Source organism: Molossus molossus, unplaced genomic scaffold (genome assembly GCF_014108415.1).
Source record: "Molossus molossus isolate mMolMol1 unplaced genomic scaffold, mMolMol1.p scaffold_m16_p_24, whole genome shotgun sequence".
NCBI classification, from domain to species: Eukaryota; Metazoa; Chordata; class Mammalia; order Chiroptera; family Molossidae; genus Molossus; species Molossus molossus.
In genome coordinates, this window is record NW_023425360.1 from 12,343,440 (window position 1) to 12,364,745 (window position 21,306).

General features: G+C 48.4%; 2 protein-coding genes across 2 annotated transcripts in view; both read right to left on the reverse strand.

The window, feature by feature from the left end:
- Positions 1 to 1,628: 1,628 nt before the first annotated feature.
- TM2D3 (TM2 domain containing 3) lies at positions 1,629 to 9,818 on the reverse strand. Its single transcript, XM_036277855.1, has 6 exons — positions 9,720 to 9,818; positions 9,332 to 9,424; positions 8,130 to 8,287; positions 5,800 to 5,974; positions 3,719 to 3,794; positions 1,629 to 2,349 (listed from the first exon to the last, which is right to left on the reverse strand). Exons 1-6 carry the CDS (start codon positions 9,808 to 9,810, stop codon positions 2,184 to 2,186), a joined length of 759 nt encoding a protein of 252 aa, XP_036133748.1. The 5' UTR covers positions 9,811 to 9,818; the 3' UTR covers positions 1,629 to 2,183.
- Positions 9,819 to 11,404: 1,586 nt separating this feature from the next.
- The window catches only part of TARS3 (threonyl-tRNA synthetase 3), a 44,169-nt gene continuing 34,267 nt past the window's right edge, over positions 11,405 to 21,306 (reverse strand). Inside the window, exons 14-19 of the mRNA XM_036277845.1 lie at positions 19,836 to 19,913; positions 19,653 to 19,753; positions 18,264 to 18,368; positions 16,202 to 16,274; positions 15,432 to 15,546; positions 11,405 to 11,866 (exon numbers count right to left, since the gene is read on the reverse strand). Coding sequence (XP_036133738.1) covers positions 11,718 to 11,866; positions 15,432 to 15,546; positions 16,202 to 16,274; positions 18,264 to 18,368; positions 19,653 to 19,753; positions 19,836 to 19,913 — 621 coding nt within the window. The 3' untranslated portion in view covers positions 11,405 to 11,717. The remainder of the gene's footprint in view (positions 11,867 to 15,431; positions 15,547 to 16,201; positions 16,275 to 18,263; positions 18,369 to 19,652; positions 19,754 to 19,835; positions 19,914 to 21,306) is intronic.

A 21,306-nucleotide genomic window follows, 5' to 3' on the forward strand; every position in this document is an offset into this window, starting at 1 on the left:
TGCCTTCCAAACACTGGGGCCTCATTATCTCACCCAGACCCCCAAAACCATGAAGAGGGTCAACGGCGGAGGCAGCTGCTACCGACGTCCTCGTGAGCAAGGTGTGCAGCCCACAGTGCCCAGGGCTCCCCAGTCCTCTGGTGTGGAAGCTCATCAGGGAAACACTAGGCAGGCTCTTCTGCACTGAGCTAACTATGGAGGAGATTCTAGAAAAGTTCTGTGGGAGTTGCAAAGGGGCTGCTTCTTTGCAGGCATAGGTCCCAGACATACCTGCTCCACCAAGTGTCCCATGCCCCTGATGGGTAACAAAGTGCGTCTGCCCTAGAGAAGAACACTCCACGCGAACCAGGCTGCGGCTCATGTTCCCAGGGGAAAAACACGTTAAGATGGGCTGTTTCGCCCTGGCCGGTTTGGCTCAGCAGTTAGAGCATCGGCCTGCGGTCCCGAGAGACCCAGGTTCGGTTCCCGCTAAGGGCATGTACCTCGGTTGCAGTTTGTCCCCAGCCCTGGTTGGGTTGTGTGGGTGGCAACCACTCGATGTGTCCCTTTCACGTCGATGTTTCTCTCTCTCTCTCTCTCTCCCTCCCATTCTATCGGAACAAAATATCAAAAATAAATGTCCTCGCGTGAGGATAAAAAAAAAAAAAAAGATGGGCTGTTTCTGGAAACACAATGTGAAGCAAATGTGAACGGGACGCTCCATCTAGCGGTCAAAGCTGGAACTGCTACTTGGCAACCAAGAGGGATTCAAGTCCCCTTTCAGGTAAACTTCGATTAATAATCTGGGGAAGAAGCCCTGGTCAGTTTGGCTCGGTGGTGAGAGCATCGGCCCTCAGACCTAAGAGTCATGGGTTTGAGTCCGGTCAAGGGCACATACTTCGGTTGTGATTTGATCCTTGGCCTTGGTTGGGGTCACACAGGAGGCAACCAATCAATGTGTCTCTCTCACATCAATATTTCTCCCTCCCTCCCACTTTATCTGAAAATCAATGGAAAAATATCATCGAATGAGGATTAAAAAATAATAATCTGGTGAATAAAATATGGTTTTGTTCCATTAGATTTATGGAGATACTCTCCAAAACTAAGTTATAGCTTCTAGATCTGACAGGCTAGCTCCATCTTCTGGCTATTAACAGATGCCTGATTTGAAAGGAAAATGCTAAGAGTTGTAATGTTTCAAAAGAAATCATTGCAAAACCCATTTTGGATTAGTAATTGCTTTTCCTTCCAATAAAGGAGCTATAAGCTCAAAAACAGTCCTCATGCTAAAACACACAGACACTGCGGTATGTCAAAAGCCCAGCCGACTGTGGTGACAGATGCCCGAACAGGGGCCTGAGGGGTGCAGGTCTGCTATGCAGATCTGAGGTGGGCTCACGCCGTTCAAACTCACGTTGTTCAAGGCTCAGCTGTATTTTTAGTCCACAGTTTGGAATCCCGGTATCTGCAGGGCTGACTTAACTTACATTCGGATTTGTGACAGGTGGGGATCGGAGCCCCTCACCCCTATGAGGTTTAAGGGTCAACTGTGTACCTGCTGGAATGTAGTGGTGTCCAGAAAAGTGAACATATACCTCTTCATGACAACAGCTGTTAGGATTACTCAAGAACACAGGTCTGTCATGTTTCTTAAAGCAACTTATAACTTTATTGATTTTTCAATACTCTTAGAACCTTTTATATTACCAGTAAAATTCAAACCACAGCAACTAGACATGAAACTTGTCGTTTGGACGCTCACTACAAAGACCAGACTGCAGACACGCGACGTGGAGAACTCAGCACGCAAGCGCAGGCAGGCCATTCACTGAGCTAACCCTCTGCAATCACACTGCAGAGCCTTTTGGGCAGATCACACTCAGCCCCGGATCCAAGTGATACACTTTGACTTAAGCAACATAAAACGAATGTCAGAGGAATTCAATTGATTTCCAGTCACTGCAGAATGTATTCCTCTATTTTAATTAAGTCCAAGTTGTTTTTTTTCACAGAAAATAGCCTATTTTGGGCAAATAAAACCAAACTCCAGAGAAGCATGATTCAAAGTGTATTTCACCTTCTTCAAGGCAGGCGAAGTACAGGTGCCGTACATGAACACGCGGACGCGTCCCTCCCGGCAGGCACATCAGTGCCCACGGCCCAGGGCTCTCCCAGGCTCCTCTCCGAAGCCCCGGCCGCAGTTAAATGTACAGCGAGCCATCTGCTGGTCCCACGTAGCCGACTCCAATCAGCAAGACGTCTATGAGCGTCCATATTCCCAGGCCACCGAAGCTGAAGAGCTTGCCGAGACCTTCTCTCCACTGGCCCAGGTAGAAACGGTCCGCTCCAAACCCTCCGAGAGTGATGCTGCAACACCAAACGGGACTGGATCCGCCAGATGTCCCCCCACCGTCCCCAGCCAGGGGAGGGTCCATAACACCGCTAAGTCACCTGGGAAAGGCTCTCAGATGACCCTAACCCTCTGTTAGATCACAAGGACTATTTCATGTTTACAATACCAAACATGTGTTTTCGATCTTCAATCCTTGATGGGAACCGGAGTATACAAAGGGCTGAGTTTAAGTTATATTCAGATTTTTGACTGTGTGGGTGGTCGGCACCCCTACCCCTGCACTGCTCAAGGGTCAGGTGTAATCACAGGCAAGAACACTGTTAAAATGTCCAAAGTAAACACACCACCTTTAGCTGGACTGAAATCTAAGGGTTCTCTCTTAAAGAGAAGTAACAAGCCTCTCTGCATTTTAACCCCAAGAAGGACACCCCCCAAGAACGGAGCTAGGATGGGGAGTCAGGAGCTGGCACCGCGAGGCTGCCCACCCGTCGCTGCCTGACAGTTTCAGTCGCTCACCTCTGAAAACTGAGCGCCAGGAGTAAGAGACCAGGTTCCTTCCCGTGCTAAGATCTAACACCGTTTGGACAGCTTCTCACTGGATTTCTTTCGGAGTGTTTATGGTGGAAATCTCAGAGCATGTCAGAGTGAAAAGGGGAGAGAACGGCACCCATGGCCCAGCTCCGACAGAACCAGCACTTGGCAGCCCAGGTGGGTCTGCACTCAGGCCGAGGGCCCCGCCCGGGCCACGCTGCCGGCCGCAGGGCTGGGCTCTAACTCGGAGCCTCACCTGGGGGCACCGCTTCGACATCAGTGAATCGGTTAAGCAGCGCCACGGCCACCTGGCCTTCCCTCTGGTGGAATGAATGAGTACCTTTCTTTTCCTTCAAATTGTTGAAAAGTTTAATACAAGCATGTAAAAACTGTAAGTTTATAATTACTTCTGGATGGTGCAATTACAGGTGTTTTAACATTTTTCTTTGTCATTTTTACTCTCCCGCTGTTCAGTACTGAACATGTATTGTTTTTTATAATAAAGAAGAAAGTTACTAAAAATTAAATACACTCATCGTAAATCTAAGTCTTAAATAGTACAGTGTTGACTGGCTCGTGTTTCGTTCAGGACGGGAACCGAGTGGTCCTAAGGACCTGGGATGGCTCAGCTCAGTCATGTGCAGCCTGCCTGGAAGAAAAGCTAAGCTCCTGCCATGCAATTCCGTAAGGGGGTCTGATTCCCCAAGGATCGCCCCCAGCCAGGCTTCCTCGGGCCTGCGTGACACGTGGCGGGAGCTGCGTGGGGGAGGACTTGCCTGACTCGGTGTCGGGAGGAGCCCCCGATCCCACCCACCCTCAGGCGGCACCCTCGCTGTGGCCAACAGCGCCTACCTCAGAGCCAGAGCAGTAGACCACTTGTATCCTCCGGTCCAATTGCAATAGAGCATTTTCGGAAAAGTCCGATTACCTTAGAAAAAGAAAGTTCTCTATTTAGAAACATGGGTATAAAAATACACAGAGACTAAACTGTAACTAGTGGACCTGTGATTAAAAATCTCAAAAGTCGACCGTCCTTACGATAATGTTCACTCGAGTGAGCGGTAAAGAAAGGCAGGACCACCCTCAGCACAGATGTAACCCGTCAGGCGAGGCTGCAGCGCGAAGGTGTGGGACGCCCTGCGGGCTACGGACACCCGGCGGGGGAGTCACAACCGATCCCCAGTGGGGGGCATGCAGGAGGCAGCCAATCGATGTTCTCTCTCATCGATGTTTCTCTCTCTCTCTCCCTCTCTCTCCCTTCCTCTCTCTAAAAAAAAAATCAGTCAAGAATAAAAAAAAATTTTTTTAAGAAAATATAGCCCTGGTCAGTTTGGCTCAGCAGTTAGAACATCGGCCTGTGCATGAGAGAGTCCTGGGTTCAATTCCCGCCAAGGGCACGTACCTCGGCTGCAGTTTGTCCCTGGCCCCAGTTGGGACTGTGTAGGGGGGGACCACTCAATGTATCTCTCTCACATCAATGTTTCTCTCCCTCTCTTCACCCCTCTCTCCCCCCTGCTCTATCCAAAGATAAATGCAAAAAGTGTCCTCGGGTGAGGATAAAAAAAAAAAGGTTAGGATCCAAAACATAAGATAATTTCTAGAAATCTTTAAGAAAAGACAGCCCTGGCTGGTTTGGCTCAGTGGTTAGAGTGTTGGCCTGTGGACCAAAGAGTTGCGGGTTCAATTCTGGTCAAGGGCACGAACCTTGGTTGCGGTTCAGTCCCCAGCCCTGGTCAGGATCGTTCAGGAGGCAACCAATGGATGTGTCTCTCTCATATCAATGTTTCTCTCTCTCAACGATGTTTTACTCGCTCTGTCCCTCTCTCCCTCTCTGAAGATAAATGGAAAAATATCCTCAGGTGAGGATTTAAAAAAAAAGAAAAAGCCAGAACTCAGGGACAACAGGTACTGGAGAGGATGTGGATCACTAAGCACAGCAATGCACCCTGGTGGGACGTAAGCCGATAAAAGCATTTTGGGAAATGATACACACTGGAGAGTATGTGCCAGGCCAACCCCCACACCATGCAACCAGGAGGTATACACACACATTTTAATGGCCACACAATCTGTAACAACAAGAAACATAAACAACCAAAGTACAAGGGAGAATGAATAAACAATGACACAATCTTACAAAGGATTGTTATTCAGGAGTAAAAAAACAAATAAGTAAGAGCAGGCACATGGATGAATCCTAGAGCCACAACGTTGAGGGAAAAAGAAAGTCCCCGGGGACCACAAACTGGCTACTATCTAATGCGACTCTAAAACGTGCACCTTAGTGATGTACCATGCTGCATCTTTCTTCTTTTTAAATAGGTTTTTATTGATATTTAGAGAGAGGGGACAGGGAGAGAGAAACATCGATGTGAGAGAGAAACACTGATCGGCTGCCTCCCGCACGCCCCCTACTGGGGATCCAGCCCACAACCTGGGCATGTGCCCTGACCGGGAATCGAACCAGTACCTCTCGGTCGACACCTGACCAGTTGAGCCACACCGGTCAGGGCTCACACTGCATGTTATTACCCACGTGTGACAGAGCTGAACAATGACAGGAAAGGAAGTGGGATGACAACCAAAACAGGGTGGCCACCTCTGGAGGAGGAAGGAAAGCACTCGGGCCGTTGTGATGGGATCACCACTGCTTCACATAGTCATTTGGTGGAAGTCAGTTACAGTGCATTAGACTTCATACCTTATGAATTTTGTTCCTGTGTTATCCAATACTACATTTTAAAAGATAAGAGCACTGGTTTTTTTTTTTTAGTTCACTGAGTATATTAATGAGGCCTGGCATAACTCCCAAGTGCTAGTAAATACTTCTGATGAAATCATTTAAACCGAATTCTCAAATTTCTGATTTAAGTCCCACAAGCAGGCTTGGAGAACACTGTCGTGCTCCCCAACTTGGCGGCCCTCCGACTCACCCAGGCAGTGAACGTGGTCCCGCACGGTGCAGTTGGCGGCGTAGCGCTGCCGGGGGCAGGACACCGTCATGCAGCTGGTGGAACTGGAGCACTCGTAATCGGTTTCCGGAAGCTGCCAGCAAAATCGGCAAGTCATGTTGAGGATGAAGTTCTTTTGGGATCTGAAGTCCTGATCCTATGTAGCAAAGGACACAGAACTCATCAATCGTAATACAGTAGCTCGTTAATATGTTAATAATTCCCAGTCACACGGCACAAAGTCAGCAAAATACTTTATGATCTTGCAGGAAGTGGCAAGAAAACAGGCACCAAACCATTACGTATGCAAAGCAAATGTATATAGTGTGATCCTATAATCATAAAAATATACACCCCAAAATACAGACCTAAGAAACAAGTATCTAGAGAAATTCACAACAAAACGACTAAGGTTATTTCAGGGTGGATTATGTCATCACTTTTACCTAAATTTGTAACAATGAGCATGTGTACTCTTGTACAAAAAAAAGGAAATCTGTTTTATAAAAGCCAGAGAGCCATGGAGAGCTGGAAGGACAGATGAGGACATCTGTTCAAGGTCACAAGGTCACGAACTGCAAATCCAGAGTAGAATCAGGTCCGTATAAGGTAATGTCCTTGCCTAGTGCAGTCTGGCTGACAGCCCCTTAGTCTGTGATTCCCGAGCAGTATGCAAGGAGAGAAGCTGGAAGAGCTTGCTTATTTCCATTCGCCTGAAGTTCAGAATAAGAGGGGAGGGAGGAAAGAGTCTGCGTGCAGGCCCGAGGGGGAGAAGGAGCACCTGCATGTGTGCGCAAGCCAGTCATGGATTACCTCTTCCTGAAATGCTGCCTCATTTACCGAGAAGGGACCCGACAGACTGTCATTAAACAAGCAATGAAAGAAAATGTGGCTTGCCTGGGTCACCTGGCAACAGCAGTCCAGGATCTACAGCTCCTGACAGCCAATTCTCGGATTTCACTGTCCTTCTTTTTGAAAAAAGAACAGACCATGTGAATCCCTTGGGGCAGAATTCAAATTCCAGCCCTGGCTGGTTTGGCTCAGCGGTTAGAGCGTCCGCCTGTGGTCCGGAGAGGCCCGGGTTCGGTTCCCGCTAAGGGCACGTACCTCGGTTGCAGTTTGTCCCTGGCCCTGGTTGGTCGTGCAGGTGGCAGCCACTCGATGTGTCCCTTTCACATCGATGTTTCCCTCTCTCTCTCTTCCTCTCTCTCCCTCCCACTCTGTCTGTACAAAAAATGGAAAAATGTCCTCGGATGAGGATTAAAAAAAAAATTTAAAAAAATTCAAATTCCACATCTGAGGACAGGCACCTGCTACCTGCCAGGACTCCCTGTTACTGGCTAGTCCAGGAAGCAGAGAGAGGAAAACACCTGGAGGAGGAGGAAAGAACCCAATTTGGGGCACACTGCAGACAGGGGGTGAAGGCTCTACCAGGAACCATGACCAAGGGCTTCAGAAATTTCCCTACGCTTTGTCTTTTCTCTACCTTTTTATTATTCTTTTCTGCTGTCTTCCACTAAACAAAACAGGTAGATTCTGGAACACCTAAAGAAGAAAGAACTTGAGAACCATGTCTCACTAAGTAGCCCGTTTGGGAGATAAATGTCAAAGAAGCTGACAAACAAGGGAAGCAAACTCTGGAAAGTCCCCCTTAGACAGCAACGTTTTCCCATTTCACCAAGGACCGGGATATGCCAGACCCATGATACACATAACTGTAAAAGCCTTCAAAGAGGATTGGCCATTAGGTAAGTGGGCAGAAAATTCTATTTAACACAACAACAAAGACTAATCATTTAAGGGCAGTCGTGACGACTACCTGACATTACCTGGATTTAAAGGGCTACATCAATATATGAAAACTGGAGCCGGACACTGAGACAGCACATAAAATCCTGTCTCCCTCTGGAGTGAAGCCTCCCTCACTCCCTGATACTAGACTCCAGGCGGTTACAGCAAGAGCCTGGGGCGGGGGGGTTCCACTCTAGCCCTTCGGAGACCAACTTGCAAAGAATTGGGGGCACAAGGGCTTGTTCAAATAGGTGAAGGAAATGCTAGAACTGCCGGCCAAGGCAGACCTGTAGAAGAGAACAGTACGGGACTGTTCTGGGCCCATTTCCTCCTTTAACGAGAGAGAGTAATAAATCACAGCCAGCCATGGCAGGGCCAAGTGTGAAACACCACTGCATCCTTAAATATGACTTATAAAACGCAGAGCACTCCCTTTCAGAACTGCCCCCAGTCATGTCTAAACCCTGTTAGCTCCAGGTTTACAGTGAGTGTATTTAGAGCAAGTCAGTCTCAGTACTTACAACACAGGTAACAGAAGGCTTGACCGTGCAGTCAAAAGTGACGGGCTTCCCGTAGACACAGGAGAAGTTCGTCCTGCACTCCACACAGTCTGCAGGGAGCCTGCTGCACAGACCGTTGCTTGGGCACTTCATCACATAGGGCGGCATGTCGGTGCTTTCTGTGAGAGGTGAGGGAGAAGCTCATTCTCTTATAACACTGACAAAAATAACACTTTTCTAAGGTTGCGGGGCATGATCATTAGCCATGAGACACTATGCTGGGATGGAGAAGCAGAGCTGGGGTCAGACACACCTGCAATTAAAGCAGGGCTCCGCCCCAGCCAGCCGGGTGCTTGGTGACCAGCTCAACAGCTAAGAAAAAAGTATTTAATGGCTGTCCCCCCAATGACCACAAAAATCGAAGGTGTTTATGTACATATAATGTATACATAATGCCAGGTACAAGTTAGGGCCTCAGAAAATCTACCATGTTACAAGATGAAAAACCAAGACTGAGAGGTGGGAGGGTTTGTTCAAGATCACAGAGGGAGTGGAAAACCGGAACCGGACCCCAGTTTCCAATCCAGTGTTTTCACGTGAGCTCACTAATTTGGAAATGAAACCAGTGACCCTCTAACTCAGCGGTTCTCAACCTGGGGGTCGAAAGACCCTTTCACAGGGGTCGCCTAAGACCGTGGGAAAACACGTTTCCGATGGTCTTAGGAACCGAGACACCGCCTCCAGGCAGTCCGCCCACGTGCAGATCCGCCCACAGACAGCACAGGACCTGTATTAAAGGGTCGCGACATTAGGAAGGCTGAGGACCACTGCTCCAACTGAATCCATCAGTACAAAAGGGTTCCAACTCCATTAAAGTTCACTGTCATTACCCCCACTGCTAATCAACAGGCCATAATTTGCTAAAAACATTTACAGTTTTATGCCACCCAAGTTCAAAATAGTCTTCCAGGTGAACGACTTGTTGGTGGATTGCAGGTTTTTTCCCCAGCCAACCTAGCCGGGAATACAATGTATTTTTATCAGTTAAGAGGTTCACAATTCGCGCCCGTCTGGGGACATGTCTGTCCGCCCCCGTCGGGTCCTCCACCCCGCCGCCCCCAGAGGAGAGTGATTTACGTACTAGAGGAAGTTTTGCCCGAAACGAGGGAGGGACCCGGGAGAGGGACGGACACACGTTTGCTGGGACAGAAAACGTCCAGTACCTGCCGCCCTGGAAGCTGCCGGGAACGTGCGCGTCGGGCCCGGATCCCTGCGTGCCCGAGACAGCGGCCGCGAAGGCTGCACGTTCAGGGACCCTGCAATCAGACAACACGTCGTCCGGGGCGTGGAAACCCGGGCTGACGGGCAGGGGGCACCCACGCGATGGCTGCTAGCGGGACCTCACAGCGCGACCGCCTGGGGGACGCGGGGCCGGGGCCAGTCCCGCGGCCCGGGCGCAGCTGAACGTGCGGCGCCGGGGTCCCCGCGGCCAGGGCGCGCCCACGTCGGCTGCCGCGCCCCTCCAGCCCTCCGCCCTCCCGGACGCTTCTCGTCGGCCCCGGGTCCCTCTGCCACGCAGCAGACCCGCGGTGGCCCCGGCCTTGAACTCACCACCGCCCGACACGACGGAGAACTGTGACAGGAAGAGCAGCACGCGGCAGAGGTGGCCCGGGACGCGCAGCGGGCCCACCGCAGCCGCCATCTTGCCGGCGCGAGCCACTTCCGGCTAGAGTTCTGTGGAGGGGCGGGGCGCCGGCGTGTGCACGCCGGAAGGGGCGGGGCCTCGCGCATCCCCGCACCCTCGCCCCAGCCGGGCTCAAGCGTGTGGTCCTCTCGCGAGGGTTCTGCCGGCGTGGTCGGGAGGCTCCCTGGGAACCGGGCTAGGGGTGGCTAGAGCGGTGCGAGCGCTCTGCGTGGTTTCCAAGCGCCTCCAAGTCCTGGGACGAGGCGCTCAGTCCTCCTTCCACCGCAGAGACCGGGAAAGGTCAACGGGACCGAAGTGCACACCGGAAGTGACTGAAAGCAGAGGCGGGCAAACTGGGGAGATGGCCCCCATTTGTATGTGGCTGGATATCTACGTTTAGGGAGGAAGCGCCGGGTGCCAGGCACTGCGCGCAGGTTCTGATGACACTGCAATGCATTTCATGCTAAAGGGGGCTTGGGGCCTTGGGTCCCCTCCCCGCAGCAGGGAGTCTATCTTTCAAACTCTCCTTTCACTTAAAAAGAGAGAGAGAGAGGGCTTGTTTTCAGATGTAGGAACTGTGGCCCCAACGGTACGGGCAGGTGTAGGTGGGCCGGGCGGCCTTGCGATCCCCGATCCCCGGCCCCGGCAGTGCCCAGCTGGCATCTCCGCGGCCTGCCGTGGGGTCCGCCAGCCAACAGTTTCTCTAGAGCTGGGGGAGGCCGGACATGAGCCAGCGGGTCTCCAGGCCCCCAGGCACTGGGACAAGAGCCCTGGATATAAGATGCGGGTCCAGCCGTGGGGAGGCTTCTTGCAATCTGCACGTTTCCAGCAGCACACTGTCCTGTTGACAAGCTCTTCCATCCACCTGTCACAAGATCATTGTGTGTGTTTGGGGCGGGGTGTCTTCTGACTACCCAGGGTTGGTGAATGAGAAAAATAGACCAAGTAGTGTTTGGCTTCAATAAATATCAGCTTGAACATTGTATCATCACACAAGTTGCACCTTCCAGCACTGTGAAGTCTGATATACATCAAATTCTGTTTTGTTTTCCAGCTGTTGAGGAAACTAATGATGTGTGTTGGGAGAGCATGTCTTAACATTTATTTTGACTTCCACAGTATGGAGCCAAATAAATACTCAAAAAATACTTATGGATTGGTCGTTAAATTCTCTGTTAGCATCAAGCAAGGTCTGTTCTAACCAGGAAGGTATTCCTCTTAGTTAAGATCCGAAATCCATTAGGGCCTAGAAATCAGTGGACTTGTCCCATCAAAAAACATAATTTAACTCTAGGGAAGCAGATACTGAGGTATAAACCCCACAGATGAAACACTGGGATGAATTTCATCTGGAACTTTATATTTTGTAAAGATAAACAAGGCTCAGTTGTCAATTAGATTAAAATGGTAACCCTTCAACTGCAGTGCCAACTACAGTAGGTTCCACAATACTGAATTTGAGTCCTTTGTCAATAACCCAGCATTCAGTATTAGCTTCTTCTCTTGTGGTTGTTGGTTAGTTAAAACAAATGAGAACATAAACGTCATTAGAAAAGATTTTCTGCCATATTCCAAAAAGCTTTGCTGACTTTTATTTAAAACTGTCTTTTGAAAAGCACAAATCTTAGCAGTAACATCTCATAATCCTCATTTCCCAGTATTTCCCCTTTTAAACGAGTAACATTTCCCAATTTAAGTCAAGACTTTGGGGAAATGAGATTGCCCAGCTTGCCCCCCGTTGTCCTCAGACACATCAGTGATTAAACTTTGTACATGTCAGCTACTCATCCACCTCTTTCACTGTGCCCAGCAGAGGAACCTCAGTGGGTCCAACGTTCTCAGAAGAAGTACTAACATTAATTAGGAAAAATGCATTTTCAGGGGTTTGAAACCAGGTTATGTAGAAGGGAGAACAAGGAAGGACTTCAAAATTCATCCTCAGCAGTTAGTGTACGTGATTTCTTGAGAGTCTTCAACTTATCAATGGCAGAAGTTAGTGAAATCTCTCCATGAATTTTGTTGTCCCTTGTTCGAACATTTACAGCGTTATTTGTTTTTTCCTTTTCTCCAACCACTGTGGAAAAGAAAGGGAAATGACAATTAAATCAACAGTTTATTTATTTATTTATTTTTGGTACGTGGCCCTAGCAGGAACTGAACCTGGGTCTCTCTGGTCCGCAGGCCGACGCTCCAACCACTGAGCCAAACTGGCCAGGGCTAAATCAACACTTTAAATACTAAATGAGCAGTCACATGACAGGTGTCTTATTGAGCTTTTCTTCAGTATTAATCATGAACTGTCCACCTGATGACAATTAGGTCATCCTCTGACAGAAAGTTTCTTGAGGGAAGAAATGACTTCTAATCTCATCTCTCTTGTCCACTTGAGAGAACACCTATTGTGGTCTTGGGGTACAAATGGGAGCAGGAGCGCTTGCAGACACCCTGACTCTACCCCCCTGGTGCATCAAGGGATGGCAGAAGTAGCCCATCAGAATTTTCTGGGATGTAGGTAAAAAATATGTTCTCTCTGGTGACCCACACTGGGAAATGATACAGGAGTCTGCTGCCATGCTTCTTGCTATGTGGAAGGGGCAAATAGGTCGTCAAGGAAGGGGAATAAAATACATTTCCAAGAGAAGCATAAAGAATCAGAGCAGCCTGACCGGTGTGGCTCAGTGGTTGAGCGTCAACCCTGCACCAAGAGGTCGCCGGTTCGATTCCCAGTCAGGGTACATGCCCAGGTTGTGGGCCCGATCCCCAGTGAGGGGCATGCAGGCCAATTGATGTTCTCTCTCATTGATGCTTCTATTTTTCTCTCCCTCTCCTTTCCTCCCTCTCTAAAGTCAATAAAGAAAAAATATTTAAAAAAAAAAGAATCCAAGCTAAACAGGGACCAGAAATGGGGAGAAACAGTCCTGGTAAGCATTCCTCTTCCAGTTAGTCTTCTAATGGTTGGCCACTTGATTCTACCTTCCGTGTGGATGGCCGCTCCAGTGCTCTTCCCATAAATGCCATCTCTGAGCTGTAGGAAATTTCTGCCACCACAGGAAGCCTGACTGAAGCATCACCGTGCCTACTACAGAGTCCATCTTTTTTTTATCCTCACCCGAGGACATTTTTTCATTTTTTGTTCAGATAGAGTGGGAGGAAGAGAGAGAGAAACATCGACGTGAAAGGGACACATCGAGTGGTTGCCACCCACACGACCCAACCAGGGCCGGGGACAAACTGCAACCAAGGTACATGCCCTTAGTGGGAACCGAACCCGGGTCTCTCTGGACCGCAGGCTGATGCTCTAACAGCTGAGCCAAACCAGCCAGGACCATCTTTTTTTTTTTAATCCTCACCCGAGGATGATTTTTAGAAAGAGTGGGAGGGAGGCAGGGGGAGAGAAAGACAGAGAGAAAAACACTGATGTGAGAGAAACACATCAATTGGTTGCCTCCTGAATGACCCCGACAGGGGCTGGGGATGGAACCTGCACCCCAGGTACGTGCCCTTGACCGGAATCAAACCTGAGACTCCAGTCTAAGGGCTGATGCTCTAACCACTGAGCAGAACCAGCCAGGGCAAAAGCCAAACACTTCTGATGACAAATTACTGACAGAGCGACTCTGCATATTTATTGTGCCTTCTACACAGTCTCCAACTCATAGGAGATAATATCATGCCTGCAGGCATAGCAGTATCAATTTTTCTTGTTTTTGAACCATTTTTAAAGTCAAAATTTTAGTTTCTTCACTCAATTATTCATGTGCCTAAAGGATTTTTCCTTTCATTTAATTATTTTCTTTTGATCATCTTAAATGTGTAACCTTTTCCACTCATTAATTTAATCCTAAAGATTTCTAATAAGCCAGAAAAGCAAAGGAGAATATTTTAGGCCTATTACATGGCTGAAATGTAAGGGGTATAATTCTACTGATGAGATCATTTTAACATTTTTTTTCCATCGTTGGTCTGAGATATTAATTCTGGCTGTGTCATCAGACTACAGGATTCATGTGAAACTTTATAACTCTTCTGCAAATAAGAGTAGGGAGGAAAAGCCTTCCCAGGAACACCACACTCTCCTTTGTGTATAAGTCATTCAACAATTAAACTGACACAGTGTACTCAAGTAGTTATACCAACAATTCAACTGACATGGCGTACTCAAGTAGGTACACCAGCAATTAAACTGACATGGTGTACTCAAGTAGGTACACCAGCAATTAAACTGACACGGTGTACTCAAGTAGGTACACCAACAATTAAACTGACACGGCGTACTCAAGTAGGTACACCAGCAATTAAACTGACACGGTGTACTCAAGTAGTTACACCAACAATTAAACTGACACGGTGTACTCAAGTAGGTACACCAACAATTAAACTGACACGGTGTACTCAAGTAGGTACACCAGCAATTAAACTGACACGGTGTACTCAAGTAGTTACACCAACAATTAAACTGACACGGTGTACTCAAGTAGGTGCACCAACAATTAAACTGACACGGTGTACTCAAGTAGGTACACCAACAATTAAACTGACACGGTGCACTCAAGTAGTTACACCAACAATTAAACTGACAAACTGACATGGTGCATTCAAGTAGTTACACCAACAATTAAACTGACACGGTGTACTCAAGTAGGTACACCAACAATTAAACTGACATGGTGTACTCAAGTAGTTACACCAACAATTAAACTGACATAAACTGATATGGTGTACTCTAGTTACACCAACAATTAAGCTGACATGGTGTACTCAAGTGGGTACACCAACAATTAAACTGACATGGTGTACTCAAGTAGTTACACCAACCATTAAACTGACACGGTGTACTCAAGTAGGTACACCGACAATTAAACTGACATGGTGCACTCAAGTAGGTACACCGACAATTAAACTGAGACGGTGCACTCAAGTAGGTACACCAACAATTAAACTGACACGGTGTACTCAAGTAGGTACACCAACAATTAAACTGACACGGTGTACTCAAGTAGGTACACCAACAATTAAACTGACACGGTGTACTCAAGTAGGTACACCAACAATTAAACTGACACGGTGTACTCAAGTAGGTACACCAACAATTAAACTGACACGGTGCACTCAAGTAGGTACACCAACAATTAAACTGACACGGTGCACTCAAGTAGGTACACCAACAATTAAACTGACACGGTGCACTCAAGTAGGTACACCAACAATTAAACGGACACGGTGCACTCAAGTAGGTACACCAACAATTAAACGGACACGGTGCACTCAAGTAGGTACACCAACAATTAAACTGACACGGTGTACTCAAGTAGGTGCACCAACAATTAAACTGACATAAACTGACATGGTGCACTCAAGTAGGTACACCGACAATTAAACTGAGATGGTGGACTCAAGTAGTTACACCAACCATTAAACTGACACGGTGTACTCAAGTAGGTACACCAACAATTAAACTGACATGGTTTACTCAAGTAGTTATACCAACAATTAAACTGACATGGTGTACTCAAGTAGTTATACCAACAATTAAACTGACATGGTGTACTCAAGTAGTTATACCACATTCTTTACTTTGGCTTTTGGAATTAAAGTGCAAAAAACAAGCATTTAGGAGAATAGACACAAACTTAAATTACCCAAAATAAAATTATACTGAGCCTCCTGGGCAGTGCAGATTTTCTTATTTAGAGTGCAGCTACGATCCAAATCGACATCGGCCATGAATCCTTCTTCAAAAAGTGCACTGCACACCTGCGAAGTATAAAACGCTCTGTTATTACAGTGTGGACGTCAGCCAACCTCCGAGAGGGCCCACAGCCTCCGCCAGTCCCTGACACGGTGCTGCTGGGTCTGCGTGACCCAGGTGAGGAGTGACGGCATGTCGCTTCTCAGAGGAGTGAGCCCTGCAGGTCCACCCCTGCAGCTCACCCTCCGGGGAAGCCAGCTGCCGTGTTGGGAGGACATGCCGGCCACCTGTGGGACGAGGCCTCCAACGACGGGAGTGAGTCTAGCACTGCAGCCCCCAGGGCGCCCTGAGCCAGAACCACCCAGCCCGGCGGCTCCCAGATCCTGATCTCAGGAACTGAGATAATAAATGTTTGCTGTTTTAAGCTGCTCAGTTGTGGGGTAATTTATTCCAAAGCAATAGATAATATAAGTGTTTTACCCAAATAGAGCCACATGGAAAAGAATAACTTAAATGTGAGATGTTTTAAAATAGTAATTCTTCAAAGACATTAAGAAATAAGGATTCAGGTGTTACTCCCAATGGCTGAAAGCATGGGTTGGTAAATGAATGCTAGTTATGCAGTATTTTAAGGCATGAATACATTTCAAGTTAATAACCTTCACACACTAGATGCCAAGATTGTTATGTGCGTTAAATTTTAAATGTCTCCAATTTTACCTGAAGTGCGTATTTGTCACAAGTTGGCTCCACAGGGATGACCATTACCTGACGAGGAGACAGCCAGAAAGGCCTGAGAAATATAAAAAGATGTATTTTCAGAATGACCATTTATTACATGATTTTAAAATAACCAAGTACTTTTTTTTTTTTATCCTCACCTGAGGACATTTTTACATTTTTTGTTCAGATAAAATGGGAGGGAGAGAGGAAGAGAGAGAGAGAGAGAGAAACATCCACATGAAAGGGACACATCGAGTGGCTGCCACCCGCATGACCCAACCAGGGCCAGGGACAAACTGCAACCGAGGTACATGCCCTTAGTGGGAACTGAACCCAGTTCTCTCCAGACCGTAGGCCGACGCTCTAACCGCTGAGCCAAACTGGCCAGGGCACCAAGTACTTTTTTAAAGTGGGATTTTATAAGAGCAGATTCGGTAGAGCGGTAAGTAAACCAAATTCTACGAAGCTAAAGGCAGTAGAGTAGACAAGGGGAAACGAGTTTTGATAGGCAAGGGAGGGAAGAATGGGTCGGAAGATAGGCGGAAGGGCTGAACACCCCTTAACCACACTAGTGAAACCCACAATGTCCGCTCAGCGCCTTACTTCTTTTGCTAAAAAATTACTCCACAGGACTGCTGGCTCCCGACAGGGCCTAGGCTCAGCACCAGCAGAGGCACGGCAGAAAAGAAGAGCAAAGCAAACTCAGAGTGGGTGTCTTTTCCAGCAAGGACACCTCCTTGACCCTTGCAGGATGAAAGGGACCCAATGTCATCAACCTGCCACAGGAGAGGTGGCTGTTCCCTTGGGGCTGTGATGTCATGTGAGGGCTCAGGACTGATCACTGCTGATGGCAGATGGAGTCTTCAGAAGAAACCTAGCAGAACTCGTGGGCCCGTGCTGCCGAGGTCACGCACGTCCCACGGGAGGCCTAGCAGACGGGACTCGTGGGCCCGTGCTGCCGAGCTCACGCATGTCCCACGAGAGGCCTAGCAGACGGGACTCGTGGGGCCCGTGCTGCCGAGCTCACGCATGTCCCACGAGAGGCCTAGCAGACGGGACTCGTGGGGCCTGTGCTGCCGAGCTCACGCATGTCCCACGGGAGGCCTAGCTGCCGAGCTCACGCACGTCCCACGAGAGGCCTAGCAGACGGAACTCGTGGGGCCCGTGCTGCCGAGCTCACGTGTGTCCCACGAGAGGCCTAGCAGACGGGACTCGTGGGGCCCGTGCTGCCGAGCTCACGCATGTCCTCGAGTGGTCACTTTGTTCATCACTGCACTATCACTAGGGGGGAAAAGGTGCTGATGATAACAGAACGGTCCTCTTGTACTTCAATACTGCAATCTCCTCCCAGTGGGGGCCTCTGAGTGGGCAGTACACCCTCATGGCCCACTCTGAGCCATCATCCCATTCCTCTCCCCCAAATCTCCTTGCCCTCTATTTTCCCGTCAAATTACGTCTTAGTCTGACCTTGGAGCCAAAGCGATAACCAGAGCCCAGGTGTCACTGTCACCCCCATGCCTCGGGCCATCTTTCCTTCCAGTCAAAGAAGACAACAAGGTGGACCACTCAGAATCCTGCACTGGAGGGCACTGACCTTGCCCACTTCACCCTGGAACGGTCTGTGCTACGGTAGCAGTTCTCTTTGGATCTGTGCTAACGCATTGTTCAGGGCCCTTCGTGCACCAGGGTCTCCTCCAAGGTGAATGGCCACAGGGCGCCCACGAGGTGAACAACCTGGGCGGACGGAGGGGTGGCAGCATGGCCGGAGGTGGCACCCTGGGCGCATGGGCCGTATGTGTTCCCGGCAGGAACCCGAAGGGCTCGAAATGGTGAGAAGATAACCCTATCATTCTACTGAGTTTCCCCAAAGGTAAGTGAGACGGTTTCAGGTCGCTCTGCCCTCGTTTCCTGGTTTGGCAGATGTAATAAGAATTTTTTATTTGCTGTTTGGATACTTGCTAATTATGAGGCAGGAGCCACCAATTTTTCCACATGAATTTTAGGTTTGAGGCATGAGTTTAAAGAATAACAGATATAGTTTCTTTGCCATGTCACTTACCACTTCCCCCCATAGTGCTCTGACAGAACGGCGGTCATTCTTTCCACGGAGCCCAGAACGGCTCGATGAATGATCACGGGCCTCCTCCTGTCATCCCCTTCCTTACTGAAAGTGAAAGCAGCACAGTGGTGACTGTATCTTCTCACCTTACATTCAGAAGTTGTTTTCCCAAACTATGTAAAACAGTGGGTTCCTCATAAATCTTTAAGCATAAACTGTGCCCTTTGCTAGAAATGATGTTTCCTTCTCATTATATCTTTTATAAACCAAAGGGGGGAAAATAAAGAAGCCAAAGGGAAATGAGACACATTATCCAGGAAAAGCAAGGTAAGTCTCCCTAGGACCCAGATCTTGGTTTCTATGCACGATTCTCCAATGCTGTATTTATTGCAGTTTTCACTTCTAAAATTCCATTGCTCGTTGGAAAAATGGCTGGTTCGCAAGCTGGGTCAAGGGAAATACAAATGAGCCTGCAGTCTCTTGCAGAGCCAGTGAGCCAAGATGTGCCAATATTTTTTTTCTTAATAAAGAAAGAGAAAGGATGGAGCATGTCAAAGGAACACAGGAGCCAACACTAAAGAACCACCAATGGCAAAGTCTGGCACGGTTTGGGCAAGACTTAAAATGTTGTATTTTAGCCCTGGCCGGTTTGGCTCAGTGGTTAGAGTGTTGGCCCACAGACCAAAGGTCAAGGGTTCGATCCCCGGTCAAAGGCACGTACCTCAGGTGCAGGTTCGATCCCTGGCCCGTCAGGGTCATGTGGAAGGCAGCCAATCAGTGTGTCTCTCTCACATTGATATCTCTCTCTCTTCCACCCTTGTTCCCTCCCATTCTATCTAAAAAAAATACAATGGAAAAATATCCTTGGGTGAGGGTTTAAAAAAACAACAACGTAGGGGAAATCTTCATTACCTGTGCTTAGGCAGTTTGTAGACATGATGCCAAAAAACTTGATCCATAAAAGAAAAAGTATGTAAATTAGACATTATAGTTAAAACACTATAAAAAATGAAACAAAGGCCTGGCTGGTGTGGCTCAGTGGTTAAGCATCATCCCATGCACCAAGAGACTGCTTGTTTGATTCCTGGTCAGGACACATGCCCAGGTTTGTTTTGGGTTCAGGCTCAATCCGCAGTACTGGATGTGCAGGAGGCGGCCAATCAATGTTTCTCTCTCTCTCTCTCATCTCCCTTCCTCTCTATCTAAAAAAATAAAATTAAATAAATAAAAATATATTAAAAAAATAAAAAAGAAGCTATAGATTAGAAGAAAATATTCCAGATCATATACACATCAAAGCGCTTCTATCTATAAAGAACTCGCAACACTCACCAGTGACTAAGGATTGGGACGTCAGTACCGCATTATTCATCATGTTCAATCACTCACCTCACGTATGTGAGATTACATCTGATGGGGAGCTGGAAGTCCAGCTGGATGGTGGCACACTGATGGTACCTGCCAAGAGCATCCTTGATTTTTATATCAATCTGCAAATTAAATGATGTTTGCTTAGACACAGTTTCTATTTTCCTCTCCGACTGCACTTTTTGAAGCATATGGTCTGCTTACTTTAGGGCCATAAAATGCTCCATCCCCAGGGTTCATCTTCCACGGTTTTCCAAATTCCATCAAGCTATTCTGCAGTTGCTAGTAAAAAAGAAAGAGAGAGAGAACTTTTAAAACTTCTACTGTAGTGTACATTTTATGTTCTGTCCCTGGCTCGAAAAGGTAAGTTCTTACAAATCTTGATTACATTCTATTTTAGTTCTCTCTATATATGTATTTTTCAATACGGTTTTTATCGATTTGAGAGAGAGAGGAAGGGAGAGGGAGAGAGAGAGAGAAAGAAGGATGAGAGAGAAACATCAACATCAATTGGCCGCCTCCTGCATGTCCCCTGAGGGCTCCACCCACAACCTGGGCATGTGCCCTAACTGGGAATCGAACCAGCAACCTCTTGGTGCCTGGGTCAATGCTCAACCACTGAGCCACACCAGTCAGCCTCAACGTCTATTTATTGAGCATCTTTTGCAATCAATAAACCACCGACCAAGGACGACATGAAGATGATTAAGATGCTTCTTGCTTTCAGGCAACACCCCCATTTTATTTGGTGGGAAAACAGATAACTTATTACACTGTTCCAGTGCATCCCAGGTAAGCATCGAGGGAGCGACGCTTCGGCCTTGTGCCAACACAGGTCCCCTCTGCCCACGCACTCGTCAGCTTCTGCTTCCCCGCGGCAGCTCCCAGACCAGCTCCTGCAGGAGGGCCTCTGCGCGGGGAAAGGCAGGAGAGCTCTGGGGTTGCTCCCTCGACCACTCTGTGTGCAGGTGGACAAGACCAAGGGGCACACGAAGCTGGGGGGGGATTCACACGGACATGGCGGCAGGAGGCCCTTTGGTCTTCGGTCTTCTTTTCGTTAGCTGGCAGAGATGCTCACCCGGAAGGTGACTGGGTGCACACAGAAGTATTCATCGAAGGGTTCTCTGAGGGTCCTGGCCACTCCCCGCAAATACAGCTCCTTTGGGATGCACACGGCATTCCTTAGTCCCTGGCCAGAATACCGCCAAAACGCCATCCAAAATCCTGCCATCACCAGAAGACACTGATGCCCAGAAGGGGGTTGACATTTGAAGGTCAAGTGCCTGACAGGAAGTCAAACAGTGACGGTGCCTTGGGTCAAAGCAGAGTTCACGAGAAAGCGGACTGTGGGGTCCTGGGAGGCTTTCCAGGTCCTTAGGCAGAGGGGGTCAGGAGCTGGTGCTGGCTGAGGTCCTGGGAGGCTCCCTCCTGAGCCTAACCCTCCTGAAGCAGCTTCCCTTCCACTGTGACCAGAGGCCCTCACCATGACGTACTTCACAGACAGGGAGCCCCCCCCTTACTGTTCTGAGAGAAGAGACCCTGGTTTGGGTTCGCAGGGAAATCAGGCCCTGCTACAGCAGATAACCAAGTGTGGAAAGAACTCCGGGGCTCTCCGGGAATTAAAAGTCACACAGAGGCCAGGTTTGGGGGGAAAGCATAAAGCAGAGGTCGCTGC

Excerpts from the sequence above, each read along its gene's own strand:
- TM2D3 (XM_036277855.1), bottom strand. The coding sequence starts at position 9,810 with ATGGCGGCTGCGGTGGGCCCGCTGCGCGTCCCGGGCCACCTCTGCCGC. Across the intron at positions 8,288-9,331 it reads GGCAGCTTCCAGGGCGGCAG|AAAGCACCGACATGCCGCCC; the intron begins GTACTGGACGTT and ends CACCTCTCACAG. Across the intron at positions 5,975-8,129 it reads AGCCTTCTGTTACCTGTGTT|GATCAGGACTTCAGATCCCA; the intron begins GTAAGTACTGAG and ends TTTGCTACATAG.